Source organism: Poromitra crassiceps, assembly GCF_964638095.1.
Source record: "Poromitra crassiceps genome assembly, chromosome: 19".
Taxonomy (NCBI): domain Eukaryota; kingdom Metazoa; phylum Chordata; class Actinopteri; order Beryciformes; family Melamphaidae; genus Poromitra; species Poromitra crassiceps.
In genome coordinates, this window is record NC_139646.1 from 3668762 (window position 1) to 3684745 (window position 15984).

General features: G+C 44.5%; 1 protein-coding gene across 1 annotated transcript; it reads left to right on the forward strand.

The window, feature by feature from the left end:
- Window positions 1-888: 888 nt before the first annotated feature.
- Window positions 889-15570, forward strand: LOC310794183 (transitional endoplasmic reticulum ATPase-like; the record flags this gene model as incomplete). The annotated part of the gene is made up of 18 exons (XM_083656116.1): window positions 889-911; window positions 2727-2838; window positions 3436-3608; window positions 6865-7007; window positions 7241-7371; window positions 8593-8724; window positions 9361-9463; window positions 9688-9821; window positions 10207-10342; window positions 10522-10634; window positions 11259-11423; window positions 11791-11913; window positions 12027-12239; window positions 12379-12557; window positions 12729-12858; window positions 13915-14073; window positions 14761-14912; window positions 15024-15570. The coding sequence occupies 18 exons, from the start codon at window positions 889-891 to the stop codon at window positions 15121-15123; spliced, it is 2421 nt and encodes an 806-aa protein (XP_083512242.1). The 3' UTR covers window positions 15124-15570.
- Window positions 15571-15984: the final 414 nt, after the last annotated feature.

The following is a 15984-nucleotide window of genomic DNA, read 5'->3' on the forward strand; positions in this document are numbered from 1 at the left end:
ATATATATATATATATACATATACATATATACATACACACATATATATATATAATATATATATATATATATATATATATATATATATATTCATATTCTAACTATAAATATTGGACAGTATCAAAGTTTGGAAGTGTTCTTCATGCCTAGCTACACACTTGTGCTTGTGTGTGCTGAGTAGGAGCTGGGGGAGGGGGAGATATCATGCTATATCTGTACTGGGACTCTCCAGGGTAGGTGGCTTAGACTGTGTGGTATCCTCTGTGTGTGTGTGTGTGTGGGGGGGGGGGGGTGCACACACGCACGCATTGGACAGGGGTGGTGGCAGGCAAGGGGGTGTAAATAAGATAGGGAAGCAGATGGACATATTTATACCACAGACAAACAGACAGGCTGGCAGGACCTACAGACAAACAGGCAGGCTTGTAGGACCTACAGACAAACACAGGCTTGTAGGACCTAAACAGGCAGGCTTGTAGGACCTACAGACAAACAGGCAGGCTTGTAAGACCTACAGACAAACAGACAGGCTTGTAAGACCTACAGACAAACAGGCAGACTTGTAAGACCTACAGACAAACAGGCAGGCTTGCAGGGCCTGCAGGCTTGCAGGACCTACAGACATGGTGTTTCAAGGCAACAGTGAGCAAACTGAGACCCACTGCTGAGAACTGGTCAGCCACCTTCTGCAAACCTCCTCGGGTCCAATAAGACCAAGAAGCTGAAATCTCTGGCACAGGTCAGAATAAGATCATCTCCCGAATAAACCACTGTTCACGACTGCAGACGACAGTGAGCCAAGAGACCCAGGCTTTGTAGAAAGCAGGATATTTTGGACCAGAACATCGGAACTCCAGGAGCCGTTGCAAAGGAACAAGCAAGAGCAGTCATGCCTGCCGCAGGAGGGACAGAGTGAGTGAAACAGCTGTGGGTGTGGATGTGTGGGTGCTTAATGTATATGTGACCATGTATATTTTATCGATAATGGGGTGTAATTTCATTTGACATTATTCTATCCATAGATGGATGTTAAGAAACTGGTATTATTTAGTAATCCTATTTGAATGGAATGTCACGGTAGAAACAGATCTATCATTTTCCCATTTACTCCTAATCGCTGATAAATTAACTGTCTGAGATACTGTGCATGTTAACACGGACGTATTATCATATAGTTGCTATGTGAAGAGCAAAACAGGGTCTAAATACAGACTGCTGTCACATGAGGAAATCAGAGCTAGTGGAGTGCATGTGAGTGTCATACTGTGTGTCTAGTGGAGTGCATGAGTGTCATACTGTGTCTAGTGGAGTCATGAGTGTCATACTGTGTGTCTAGTGGAGTGCATGTGAGTGTCATGCTGTGTGTCTAGTGGAGTGCATGAGTGTCATACTGTGTCTAGTGGAGTCATGAGTGTCATGCTGTGTGTCTAGTGGAGTGCATGAGTGTCATACTGTGTGTCTAGTGGAGTGCATGAGTGTCATACTGTGTGTCTAGTGGTGTGCATGTGAGTGTCATGCTGTGTGTCTAGTGGAGTACATGAGTGTCATACTGTGTGTCTAGTGGAGTGCATGAGTGTCATACTGTGTGTCTAGTGGAGTCATGAGTGTCATACTGTGTGTCTAGTGGAGTACATGAGTGTCATACTGTGTCTAGTGGAGTCATGAGTGTCATACTGTGTGTCTAGTGGAGTACATGAGTGTCATACTGTGTCTAGTGGAGTCATGAGTGTCATACTGTGTGTCTAGTGGAGTGCATGAGTGTCACACTGTGTCTAGTGGCGTCATGAGTGTCATACTGTGTCTAGTGGAGTGCATGTGAGTGTCATGCTGTGTGTCTAGTGGCGTCATGAGTGTCATACTGTGTCTAGTGGAGTGCATGTGAGTGTCATGCTGTGTGTCTAGTGGAGTGCATGTGAGTGTCATGCTGTGTGTCTAGTGGAGTACATGAGTGTCATACTGTGTGTCTAGTGGAGTGCATGAGTGTCATACTGTGTGTCTAGTGGAGTACATGAGTGTCATGTGTGTCTAGTGGAGTGCATGTGAGTGTCATACTGTGTGTCTAGTGGAGTGCATGAGTGTCATACTGTGTGTCTAATGGTGTGCATGAGTGTCATACTGTGTGTCTAGTGGTGTGCATGAGTGTCATACTGTGTTTCTAGTGGAGTCATGAGTGTCATACTGTGTTTCTAGTGGTGTGCATGAGTGTCATACTGTGTGTCTAGTGGAGTCATGAGTGTCATACTGTGTGTCTAGTGGAGTCATGAGTGTCATACTATGTGTCTAGTGGTGTGCATGAGTGTCATACTGTGTGTCTAGTGGAGTCATGAGTGTCATACTGTGTGTCTAGTGGAGTCATGAGTGTCATACTGTGTGTCTAGTGGAGTCATGAGTGTCATACTGTGTGTCTAGTGGAGTCATGAGTGTCATACTGTGTGTCTAGTGGAGTCATGAGTGTCATACTGTGTGTCTAGTGGTGTACATGAGTGTCATACTGTGTGTCTAGTGGAGTCATGAGTGTCATACTGTGTGTCTAGTGGAGTCATGAGTGTCATACTGTGTGTCTAGTGGAGTGCATGAGTGTCATACTGTGTGTCTAGTGGAGTCATGAGTGTCATACTGTGTGTCTAGTGGAGTCATGACTGTCATACTGTGTCTAGTGGAGTCATGAGTGTCATACTGTGTGTCTAGTGGAGTCATGAGTGTCATACTGTGTGTCTTGTTTGGAAGTCCGAAGGGAGAAGATTTCTCAACAGCCATTCTGAAGCAGAAACACAGACCCAACCGACTCATTGTGGACGAAGCTCTAAATGACGACAGCAGCATTGTCAGCCTATCCCAGGTGTGTGTGTGCATGTGTGCAAGCGCGGACTGCATAATCGGGCACGTCGGGCAAATGCCCGGTGGCCTGGCCTGGCCTGGCCTGGCCTGGCCTGGCCTGGCCTGGCCTGGCCTGGCCTGGCCTGGCCTGGCCTGGCCTGGCCTGCAAAATCTTTTTTTTTTTTTTTTTTTGGTGCCCCCAGTCAGGCCAGTCACTGAACAGCAGGCCAGGCGCTGCCAACTGGTTTACTAGTGGTTTTATTACTTTATTCAGGGTTAAAGTGGGTGCATTTCATTGTAAAATTGGACTCGGCCCAAATTGGGCTTCAAACGGCCCAAATCTGGCTTCAAACGGCCGAAATCTGGCCGAAATCTGGCTTCAAACGGCCCAAATTGGGCTTCAAACGGCCCAAATCTGGCTTTAAACGGCCCAAATTGGGCTTCAAACGGCCCAAATCTGGCTTTAAACGGCCCAAATTTTTCGCCGGCGCCCTTCGGACGTGTTCTCAGACGTGTGTGTGTGTGTGTGTGTGTGTGTGTGTGTGTGTGTGTGTGCGCGTGTGTTTGTGTGTGTGTGTGTGTGTGTGTGTGCGTGTGTGTGTGTGTGTGTGTGTACCAGAGTAAGACAGAAGAGCTGCAGCTCTTCCGGGGGGACACGGTGGTGATGCGGGGGAGGAAGCGGCGTCAAACAGTTTGTATCATTCTGACCGATGACACCTGTGCAGATGAACGAATCCGCATGAACCGCGTGACACGCAACAACCTGCGCGTCCGGCTCGGTGATGTCATCAGGTACACCTCACACCCATTTGTTATTGCACATGTGGGTTTAAGCTCATTATAGAAAATGAACAAGAATACTCTATTCGTGCCTGCTGGTGTGTGTGTGTGTGTGTGTTGTGTGTGTGTGTGTGTGTGTGTGTGTGTGTGTGTGTGTGTGTGTGTGTGTGTGTGTGTGTGTGTGTGTGTGTGTGTGTGTGTGTGTGTGTGTGTGTGTGTGTCTGTGTGTGTTATCACCAGAGATGGGAAGTAACTAAGTACAAATACTTTGTTACTGTACTTGAGTAGGATTTTCAGGTACCTGTACTTTACTGAGTATTTCTTTTTCTGACAACTTTTTACCTTTACTACCTACAATTGAACACAAATATCTGTACTTTCTACTCCTTACAGTTTCAAAACAGGCTAGTTACTTTCATTTTAATGCATGGCAGACAAATGTGACGTAACGTTGTTTGTTTGTCTCTCTCGTCTCGCGCTCCCCCAACTTTTACGCATTATGTGCACCTTTTTTGAGTCTTTGAATTATATTAATATGATGTGTGGGCATCCTTGTGGCTCAGGTAGCATGAAGGCTCGGTCCTTTGCGTGGCCGACCAGGGGTTCAAATCCGACGAAGTACTATGCTGCATGTCATCCCCTCTCTCTCTCCCCACCCTTCCTGTCTGCCTCCTGTCTAATAAAGGCAAATGCTTAAAAAATCTATATGTTTATGATGTGAGTTTCTATCAGTGTTGCACAGAAACAGCCAGTAGAAATACTGTACTTCTACTTAAGTAAAAAGAATGTGTGTACTTTTCCCATCTGTTTATCGATACCGTGTAAAATTAGTTCAAATGCATGTTGACAGATTACATGTGGTTAGAAACTGACAACTACTACCAATCACAGTTATAATGCCTGCTGCTCTAAAAGAAACTGCTGGAATTGCTGAACTAGAAAGTTTACCACAAAGGGAGTCGGGACTCAAACCCTCAGTCTTCTGATCCAAAATCAGACACCTTGTCCATTAGGCCAGGTGGCTTGACTGCTGGGCCAGGGTCACTTCTTATTTATTTGCCACTAGAAAAAGGTTTTTGTTCAGTGTCTAAAAGCCCTGAGCCTCAGTCAAACCAGCCACACCCGAACAGTTAACAGGCTGTGATTAGGCCTCAGATCCGTTTGCCCTTTGTCTGTTTTCGTTCCTGAGATTGAGACTGAGATTTATTAGATGGCCTTTGTTTAGTTAAATTGTTGTCCTGCTTTGCTGTTCACTTAAACTGTTGTCACCATTTGCGATTCAATCATCTGAAACTCACAGGTAGCGAGCAACACTCAAAATAGATCAAAACTCACTCGGGTGCGAGGCAAGGCAATGAGTCCAGACGTGAGAGAAAGCCACCACACCAACATTCATCTGGGCAGCAGCAGCAATGGATGTTTCAGCCAACAGGCCTTCCTCGGCGTTGTCAACCATTCAATCATCTGCACATCAACTACGCCCTTGAAGCATCTCCCTCTGGTCCTCAGACTTTGATGGGTGCGCCACTTGCCAAGGCTTGAAGTGTAACCAGCAGTCCCTCCATTTAGCACATGGTCCTTGGAGCTAGAATAGCCTTGGCAGTGGACATGGATCAGAGGAATCAGCAGCAAGATGAGAAACTGGTAATGTGATCCAAACTGGATCATGGACATGTCATATACTGAGTCTAGAGCTGTTTTGCAAAGAGTTAAGTTCAAACCTGGCGGTAGCCTCCACATACCACAAAACTAACTTCCAATGTCAGTAAAGGTTTAGCTCTCTGTGGTTTTCTGTCTTACAACCCACCGCTTATGTCTCTGCAGAGGTCAGGGGGAAAACGGGCCTTCCCCTAGCGGCAGTGCAGTGGGAATCGAACCGGCCAACCTCTGGTCGCCACGTCTCTGTGTAGTCGATTATTCCTTCACAACACCAGCTCCCCTTCATACTCACAGCTCTTCTCTGGGCGCTTTTGTCTCTTTCCTCTGGCGGTCACCATTCAAAATTGAACGAGGCTCGAACCCACAACCTCAAAAGTGACTGAGGCCTCAATAATGCAGGGCAGCAAGCCAACTCTCTGTGCCACCAGGTCAGACTTCTGAATGAAGGTTTTCTCAGGGCTTTAAATCATTCTTTCGCAGGACTTTACATCATTCTTTCCTCTGGCTGTCTCCATTCAAAACTGACCGAGGCTCGAACCCACAACTTCAAAAGTGACTCAGCTTTCATGCATTATGTGCACCTTTTTTGTGGGGGGGAAACATACACAACTTATTCATCAAAATAGCCTTTATGCGTCTTAACAGATGTTTTAAAGGGATCTTTTAGGTTTAATAGCATTTGAATTATATTAATATCACGTGAGTTTCTATTCACCTTGCACAGAAAATACTTTTTACTTTTATACTTGAGTTGAATCAGTACTTCTACTTTTACCAGAGTCTTTTTCTACACAATTAACTGTACTTCTACTTAAGTAAAGAAAGTGTGTGGGAAAGGAGGCTGTCTATGGTGCAACTCTGCTCAGTTAATAGCGGACATCAGCTGATTCAATTTAAAGTTGTTCATTGTCTTCATTATTCCAAGCATAAGTTACACAAGTTCTTCCCTTCTATCTCACCACTGTGTGACAGGTGTCAGTGTCAGAGGGCACACTATCTCATGCCTTCTAGTTGCCCTTCACTAACGGGATTCTGGACCAAACTATTTGATTGGTACTCTAAGGCCTGCAAAATAGCCCTCCAGCCAGAGGCAGAACTTGCCATCTTCGGCTGCTCGGAGGTCTCTCTGAACTTCCCTACAGCTGTGCAACACAGGGGACAACAGTTTGCCAAAAAACTCATTCTGAAGGATGGAAGTCATCCTCTTCACCTTCTTTCCAACTGTGGTTGACGGACATGACCTCTGTTATACGGATGGAGAGACTTAGGTTTCTGAGGACCAATTCAATTAAAAAGTTATCAATCATTTGGCACCCGTTTCTAGCCTATCCTGATGAGGTTAGGGGTGACGGGTGACTTGCCTGGCTGGTTTCTCATGGACCCCTTGTGTGAGATCCCAGGAACAATATCTCTCACAAGCACATAAGCACCTTATGCAGCTGGTAATCACGTAATATTGAATGTCAATAATATATGTGTTTTCTTTTCTTTTCTTGTGTCTGAGCGTGTTCGTTTGTCTTGTTTGTGCATTGTTTTGAAAAATTTAAAATAAAATATTGGTAAAGAAAGTAAAGAAAGTGTGTACTTTTCCCATCTCTGGTTATCACAGTATCCATGCCTGTCCTGACGTAAAGTATGGGAAACGGATCCATGTCCTCCCTGTAGATGACACCATTGAGGGTCTGACAGGAAACCTGTTTGAGGTCTTCCTCAAACCATACTTCTTGGAGGCTTACCGGCCTGTACACAAAGGTACTCCCAACACCTCTGCCACTGAAATTAGGATTATAATTTTACCACAATAAAACAACTCTGTTTACCATGCTAATAAATACGAAATAAATGAAATAAATTGTTATCAGCTTATTAAAAAGACGTTTTTTTTTTCATTACATGGCAGAGTCATATCACCAACACAACGGCACCCTAAACATTTCTGGATGCTAAAGCCCAACGTGTTAGCGACTTGTCATTTGTGTTGACAGATGACATGTTCCTGGTGCGGGGGGGCATGCGGGCGGTGGAGTTCAAGGTGGTGGACACTGACCCCAGCCCTCATTGCATCGTTGCCCCAGACACCACCATCCACTGTGAGGGAGAGCCAATCAAAAGAGAGGTCCGTGTGTGACAGGTTCAGAGAAAACCGATCCATGCCGTGTTTTTGTCCATCTTCGTTTGGGACTCGTCAGTTTTAAGTTGGTTGGAAAAAGGTGTGAGTGGTACCATGGTCAGTGTCAATACACTCAGTGGCTGCATTTTTAGGTACATCAAGCTAGTAGCGAGTTTTCCTCCAGCCCAAAGGTGCTCTGGGTTGAGATCTAGGGCCACTGGAGTAAACTAAGTCATCGTCATGCTCCTGGAACCTGACTTGAGACAATGTGTGCTTCTCTTTATTGATAGTGCTTAGCTAGATTCAGCTAGGCACATTCTATGTAAAGCCCTCTGAGACATACATGCTTGTGAATATAGTGCTATACAAATACACTTGACTTGACTTGCTTCATGATAAGGGGCACTATATCCTCCTGGAGGTATCCAAAGTATGACCAAGACTAGACCTGGTCAGCAACAATGTTAGTTAGGTTGCCAATTTTGGTACTAAGGTGCCTAATGTGTGCAAAGAAAACATTCTCCACACCATGACACCACCAGCACCACCAGCAGCACCTGTAGGTTGACACAGGACAGGGTGGATCGATGGATTCATGCTCTCTTTACACTAAATTGTGACTGGGCCATCAGCATGTTGCAACAGAAACTGAATTTGACGTACATGGGAATGATTTTCCAATCTTCAATCATCCGGTTTAGGTGATAATATGTGCCTGGAGTCTTATCTTCATGCAGATTCATGAAATAAATCATAATCAATAGGAATTAATGCCTTCAGGTCTCATCTGCTAAACTCCTTGGAATTCTGATTGATGAGAACGTAAATGGGAAAAAAACACATTCATCTTGTATGTAATCAAATAATTGGTATCAGAAAAATATCCAGATGTGTTAATCATTCATGTCGATTAACCCTTTATTACAGTTAAATTCACCCATCTCTATTTTACGGAAACATTGTATGGGAAATTTCATATATCTCCAGTCTTTGCAGAATTAACAGCATACTTTTTTATGTTGGCTACATTCTATAACAGATTTGAACCATCAAGCTCTCCCATTTTGTCCGTTTCTGTTTTTAAAAATGTGCCTGTCTTAGCTCACAGAGGTAGAACCTTGGAGCCATTGAGTGGTTATGTGTAGCTTCATCCTACAGTAAATACGAGTGAACGAGTGAATGATTGAGAATTGGCCCAAACTGATGTGAGTCATTCTGTGCTGACAGGACGAGGAGGAGAGCCTCAATGACATTGGCTATGATGACATCGGAGGCTGTCGAAAGCAGCTGGCCCAGATCAAAGAGATGGTGGAGCTTCCTCTCAGGCACCCTGGCCTCTTCAAGGCAATAGGAGTTAAGGTGAGACACACACACACAAAGGCAACCGCCATATCTATCCATCCATCCATCCATCCATCCATCTGCCCCTGCCTCCATCCATTCCATCATGACAGAATTTGATTTTTTTCATGACTGGTTTGCAGTGTTGGGGGTAACTCATTACAAAAGTATCATATTACATGTAATATATTACTTTTAGCAGTAACTCAGTAATATAACTTATTACTTATAGGATTTCAGTAATATTATACCAGTTACTTTGTCAAATAACTCAAGTTACAAATTGAGTTACATTTTATCAAATCAAAGCACATATTTAAAAAATATACAATCATTTCGTAATCAAACTGTGTGTTTTTATGCAAATAACCACTATAGATGACAATAACAAAGGAAAATAATAACATTTAGAATTTTGGACGGTTTAAACTGACTTAAAGGCGGTTGAAATAATTTTTGGGGATGGTTGTTTCGGTAAAAGTAATGCAAAAGTAGTGTAATAAGTAACAAGTTACTCTACACAGAAAGTAATATTGTAAAGTAACTTATTACTTTCAAATGAAAGTAACTAGTAATAAGTAGTATATTACATTTTGAAAGTAACTTGCCCAACACTGCTGGTTTGTTTTCCACCACCCTCTCTCCTCTTCTCAGCCCCCCAGAGGCATCCTGCTGTATGGCCCCCCAGGCACTGGGAAGACCCTGGTGGCCCGGGCCGTGGCCAATGAGACTGGAGCCTTCTTCTTCCTCATCAATGGTGAGGCTCTCCTCAAGTCACACAGACCCTCTGGTTCTTACAGATGAAGAGGTCTGTTACAAAGTAGGATAGCTGTGAAATTAGTTGGTGCCTATATTCTTATGAATCAGCGAAACAAATGATGCTACTTTTATAGGACAGTTACACAATGCATGTTCTCTGTGTAGGGGAAAAAATCAATACAGTATGTATATTTCTTATGATGTGCATTACTCTCTGCCAAGGTCCTGAGATCATGAGTAAGTTGGCAGGGGAGTCAGAGAGCAACCTGAGGAAGGCCTTTGAAGAGGCAGAGAAAAACGCTCCAGCCATCATCTTTATTGATGAGCTGGATGCCATCGCTCCCAAGAGAGAGAAGGTAAATGATCGGCCACAAAGAGAGCGGAGAATATGATCAATACAGTGTGTCACGTCTTATTAAGAGTGTCAATGCTTTTCTCAACTAGGCTGAACCTCATATCATGTTATGTAGGCTAATAATAACATCATCATGTGGTCAGACTCATATCATGTAGGCTAATAATAGCAACATGTGTTCAGATCTGAGTCAGGCTACATGTCAGATCCCTTCTCCCACCTGGCTTTTGTGCTTGTTTATTTCTTTCTCTGTTTGGAGTCAAATAAAGTAGAAATTAATGTAAGTGTGTGTGTGTGTGTGTGTGTGTGTGTGTGTGTGTGTGTGTGTGTGTGTGTGTGTGTGTGTGTGTGTGTGTGTGTGTGTGTGTGTGTGTGTGTGTGTGTAGACCCACGGTGAGGTGGAGAGGCGTATAGTATCCCAGCTCCTGACCCTGATGGATGGCCCGAAGCAAAGAGGTCATGTTGTTGTCATGGCAGCAACAAACCGACCTAACAGTGTGGACACTGCTCTAAGACGCTTTGGTTAGGACAGCCTCTCTCACACACACACACACACACACACACACACACACACATACATGCACGCACACACACACACACACACACACATACATGCACGCATGCACACACACATGCACGCACGCACGCACACACACACAAACAAACATGGTGATTGCTGCATGTGTGGTGTCTTTATCCAGGCAGGTTTGACCGTGAGATAGACATCGGAATCCCAGATACCACTGGCAGACTGGAAGTCATGCAGATCCACACGAAAAACATGAAGCTGGCCGAAGATGTGGACCTGGAGAGGGTGAGAGAGCGTGGAGGAGAGGAGGAAGTGAGGGTGTTAGGGCAGAAGAAAATAGTTCTTTGGAAATCCTTTCAAACAGGCGTTCAGACCCTAAGACTGACACACATTCGTTCACAGAACCCCCTTTGATGAATTTGTCCCACATGCCCCTGGGGAGCCACTGGTGCTCCTTCAATGACCCCTGGAGGTCCCTAGACCTCACTTTGAGAACCTTTGGTTTAAATTACACACCCTTATTTCCCATAATTATGTAATCAGAAAGAAATGAATTCCTGTCTGGCAACCTAATGACCTAACCTAATCATAATGACATTTACCCCAATCTTGACATGCACGTGTCGTGTGCTGTGGATACATTCATATCAATATCCACGTGTCTTCATGTATCCCAGATCTCCACATGTGTCTTCATGTATCCCAGATCTCCACATGTGTCTTCATGTATCCCAGATCTCCACATGTGTCTTCATGTATCCCAGATCTCCACATGTGTCTTCATGTATCCCAGATCTCTACATGTGTCTTCACGTATCCCAGATCTCTACATGTGTCTTCGTGTATCCCAGATCTCTACATGTGTCTTCGTGTATCCCAGATCTCCACATGTGTCTTCATGTATCCCAGATCTCAAAAGAGACCCACGGCCATGTGGGAGCCGACCTGGCAGCCCTGTGCTCAGAAGCTGCTCTGCAAGCCATCCGCAAGAAGCTGACCCTCATAGACCTCGAGGACGACTCCATCGATGCTGATCTGCTCAACTCATTGGCTGTCACCATGGATGACTTCAAAGTACATGCACACGTGTGCACACACACACACACACACACACGTGCGCGCACGCACGCACGGACACACACACACACACACACACACACACACAGACACAGACACACACACACACACACACACGTAGACTCAACTGGCAGACATGGCAGAAAAAGTTCCTAAATGGAGATATGTGTCCTGTTACTTGCAACATATTATTAAGAGCTATTATTTTATTATTGTTGTTGTTGTTGTTGTTGTTGTTGTTGTTGTTGTTGTTGTTGTTATTATTATTAATATTATTATTAGATTAATTAAGAGAGATACAGTATATCTCCTTTCCTTTCCTCTTTGTGGTCACTTTCTCTAACACTACTGTCTCCCCCCTCAGTGGGCGTTGAGTCAGAGTAACCCATCGGCTCTGAGGGAGACTGTGGCAGAGGTTCCTCAGGTCAACTGGGAGGACATCGGAGGACTGTCTGAGGTCAAGAGAGAGCTACAAGAGCTCGTACAGGTGCGAGGAGCATCGACACACTCATACCAACATGGCAACACGCGCACCCTTGCACATATCCACAAACACAAATCCAACCAACAATCCGTGAATCTTCATCTTGCTCTCCTCAGTACCCTGTAGAGTATCCAGACAAATTCCTGAAGTTCGGGATGACGCCATCCCGCGGAGTGTTGTTCTATGGCCCCCCGGGTTGTGGGAAGACCCTACTGGCTAAAGCCATTGCCAACGAGTGCCAGGCGAACTTTGTCTCCATTAAAGGACCAGAGATGCTCACCATGTGGTTTGGAGAATCAGAGGCCAATGTCAGAGACGTGTTTGATAAGGTTAGGAACGGAGAAAGGAAACAAGTGGGTTAAACAGGGCATGAGAGTGAAGTGGTCAAGTGTATTAACATCATGACCATCTGCTGCTCATGAAGTGTTTCACACCATAACCTTGCTGACCTCCTGCCCTCTGCCTCAGGCCAGGCAGGCGGCCCCCTGCATCTTGTTCTTTGACGAGCTGGACTCCATTGCCAAGTCCAGAGGGGGCGGAGCTGGGGACGCAGGAGGCGCGGCAGACAGAGTCATCAACCAGATACTCACCGAGATGGACGGCATGACTGACAAGAAGAATGTTTTCATCATAGGTGCCACAAACAGGTGTGCATGTGGGAATGTCCCTTTGCGTGAGCACAATGTACACGTGTCTGCATTTGTGAGTGGACAATTGGAATGGGGATATCTTCCTATTTCACTGAATGCATATCAGCATTGTGGTTTGATGTGTCTCTACATGACACTAAGCTTTCTTCTCCTCTTTCGCCCCACCAGACCAGACATCATAGACCCAGCCATCCTGCGCCCAGGCCGTTTGGACCAGCTCATCTACATCCCCCTTCCAGACAAAGCCTCACGCACCGCCATCCTAAACGCCAACCTGCGCAAGTCCCCCATCGCACGTGTCAGTGATACATACACCCAAATACACAGACACACATGCACACAAACATACACCCAAATACACAAACACACATGCACACAAACACCCAAATACACAAACACACATGCACACAAACATACACCCAAATACACAAACACACATGCACACAACACGTGTCAGGGATACATACACCCAAATACACAAACACACAGGCACACAAACACCCAAATACACAAACACACATGCACACAAACATACACCCAAATACACAAACACACATGCACACAACACGTGTCAGGGATACATATACCCAAATACACAAACACACAGGCACACAAAGACTAATTTCTCTATGCATCTCCCTCCATAATGTATGCATGTAAGTGGAAAATGGAAAGTTGGGCTGTCCCTGTTTTACAGGGGTGCAAAAGCACGCATTGCACCCTTATTTTAATTGTCTGCATGCTCAGTTGAAAAGAGTGGTAATATATATATATATATATATATATATATATATATATTTTTTTTTTTTAATAAATGCTGCAGCTGCACACTTACTGTTTAAACTTGAATTATAATTGTTGTTTTTCTTTGTTCTTTGATGTGAATTTATGGCTTTTTGGCACCTATATGTAACCTTTTAAGGTTGAGATAATTGTATTATCATTATATGGTCCAAATATTTCAGTAAAGCACTTGAAACACTTGAAATATTCTTGCTTGGCTGGTATCATTCTACTTGAAATGATGGTAAAATGCATTATTTTTAGTAAAATAACATGTCAAATTATTTGGCCGGCCGGCCACCCGTGCATGTGCACCCTTTCCTATCTAGGATGCATCCCTAGTCATCTTGTTTTGGAACCGGCCCTGAGAGGCTGTAACAGTGTAACAGGTTGTGTGTGCTTAATACCTAAAGAGGAAGACAAGGCCTTCCATAAAAGGAGGCATTGTGTTCTGTAACTCTCTTTACAATATCAGAAAAAACTGTGTTAATGATTATAAATGCATTCACAACACCTTGGTTTCTCCCCTCTTCCCCCTCTCCTTCGCCCCTTTCCACCTTCCTTCTTGTAGGACGTGGACCTGGAGTACCTGTCTGGCATCACGGACGGCTTCTCTGGGGCCGACCTGACAGAGATCTGCCAGCGGGCCTGTAAACTGGCCATCCGTGAGGCCATCGAGGCAGAGATCAAGGCAGAGCGCCAGAGGCAGAACAGACCGGGGATACCCATGGTCAGACAGCCGGCGCCCCCTGCTGCTAGTGACACTGCACTGCATTCTCATTCAATTACGGCATAAAAGAGGGACATAGAGGTTCTTGCTCCCTGACACACAGACAGACACACACATTCCACTCCTCTAAATGCCAGGCTGTGTGTGCTCGGTACAGAAAGAGGCCGTGGAAGATGAAAAGTTCCCTAAAGGGTTGGCGGTTCGAATCCCGCTCCCTCCCAGCTGTTGTCGTTGTGTCCTTGGGCAAGACACTTAACCCTCATTGCCTCGTATGAATGGGTATGAATGTCTATGAATGTTGGTGGTGGTCGGAGGGGCCGTAGGCGCGAAATGGCTGCCACGCTTCTGTCAGTCTTCCCCAGGGCAGCTGTGGCTACATCACCCGTAGCTTACCACCACTGGTACGAATGGTGTGAATGAATAATGATTCCTGTGAAGCGCTTTGGGTGTCTAGAAAAGCGCTATATAAAAATCCAATCATTATTATTATTATTATTATTATTAAAGGGCGGCTGTGTGTTCTGTAACATTCAGCCTTTGGACTGGGAACACACACACACACACACACACACACACACACACACGCGCACATGCACGCACACACACACACACACACACACACGCACACATGCATATTGAATATACTGTTTCACATCGAGTCCACATCATTTCTCTCTCTGTCTGCAGGATGAAGACTATGATCCAGTCCCAGAGATCAGGAAGGATCACTTTGAAGAGGCGATGCGTTTCGCTCGCCGCTCTGTCAGTGATAATGATATCCGTAAATATGAGATGTTTTCTCAAACTCTGCAACAGAGCCGAGGCTTCGGGAACTTTCGGTACGTAAAATGATTCACGGAAAATATATAGTGTTGATCTGAACTGGTTAGATAGACAAGCCAACCTACTTTTCCCCCCACTCACGTATAGCTTTATCTCTCTTACTCTAGGTTCCCTTCTCGTTCCCAATCTGGAGGTCAGGGGTCAGGCTCTGGGTCAGGGGGCTCAAACCTGTACAGAGATGAAGGCGAGGAGGATCTCTATCAGTGACAAGAAACTCACAGTCAAGTTCCCTGCTCTCCAACTATGCCCGCCTTCCTTCTAGGGATGGAAACAGAAATGAAAAACACAAAAGGACACAGAGGGACAATGAATGAGGAAAAGTGCACGGCTGTGGATTATGTTCTAGTGTTTAAGTTAGATGTAAAAAGCATTAAATATGTAACACAGTTTCGCTGAGATTAAAACAAAAAAATACATGTGCCAAGTGCCATGCTTAGAAACAGTAAAGTTGGTGCTGTGGCTATTCATCACTACATGTGTCTGAAGTTGAACTGTAAGCTGCAAAAGTGTGTTGTTGTAGCCTACTGAAGTTGTGCGTGTGTGTGATCAAAAATTGATGAGATGTGTATCCCATCTATTATAATGATAAATTTGATGTGGTCTATCAAGGAATGGGGAATGCTATATTTTTGTATGAATAAAGAGCCTGTGCGATTCAATGATCTTTTCCATAAACAACTCAAATAATATGCAGAACTACAGAAAAAGCAGCATCTAGCTAGCCTATACACCAAATACCAATTTTGTCCAAGTATGACAAGAAAATCTCAAAATATAATAAATTTTCAGAAGAACTCCTGTCATAATTCCAAATACAGGGATAAAGTGTATTAAAGAACCACTGTGTACTGTATTTTTTTCTGTATATTTTAATAATCACTCAGCTGCAATACTGGTTTACACTGAGAATAGTCTCGCTTGCCAGACTCTCTCCCTGCACACACTGACACAGCCTTCTTCAATGTTTATGCCACACAAACAGCATGATTTAGCTCTACAATATTGACCTAAAGTAAATAAGTAAGTTATTGTTAAAACAACTTTAACAATGCTACCAAAATATGAAAG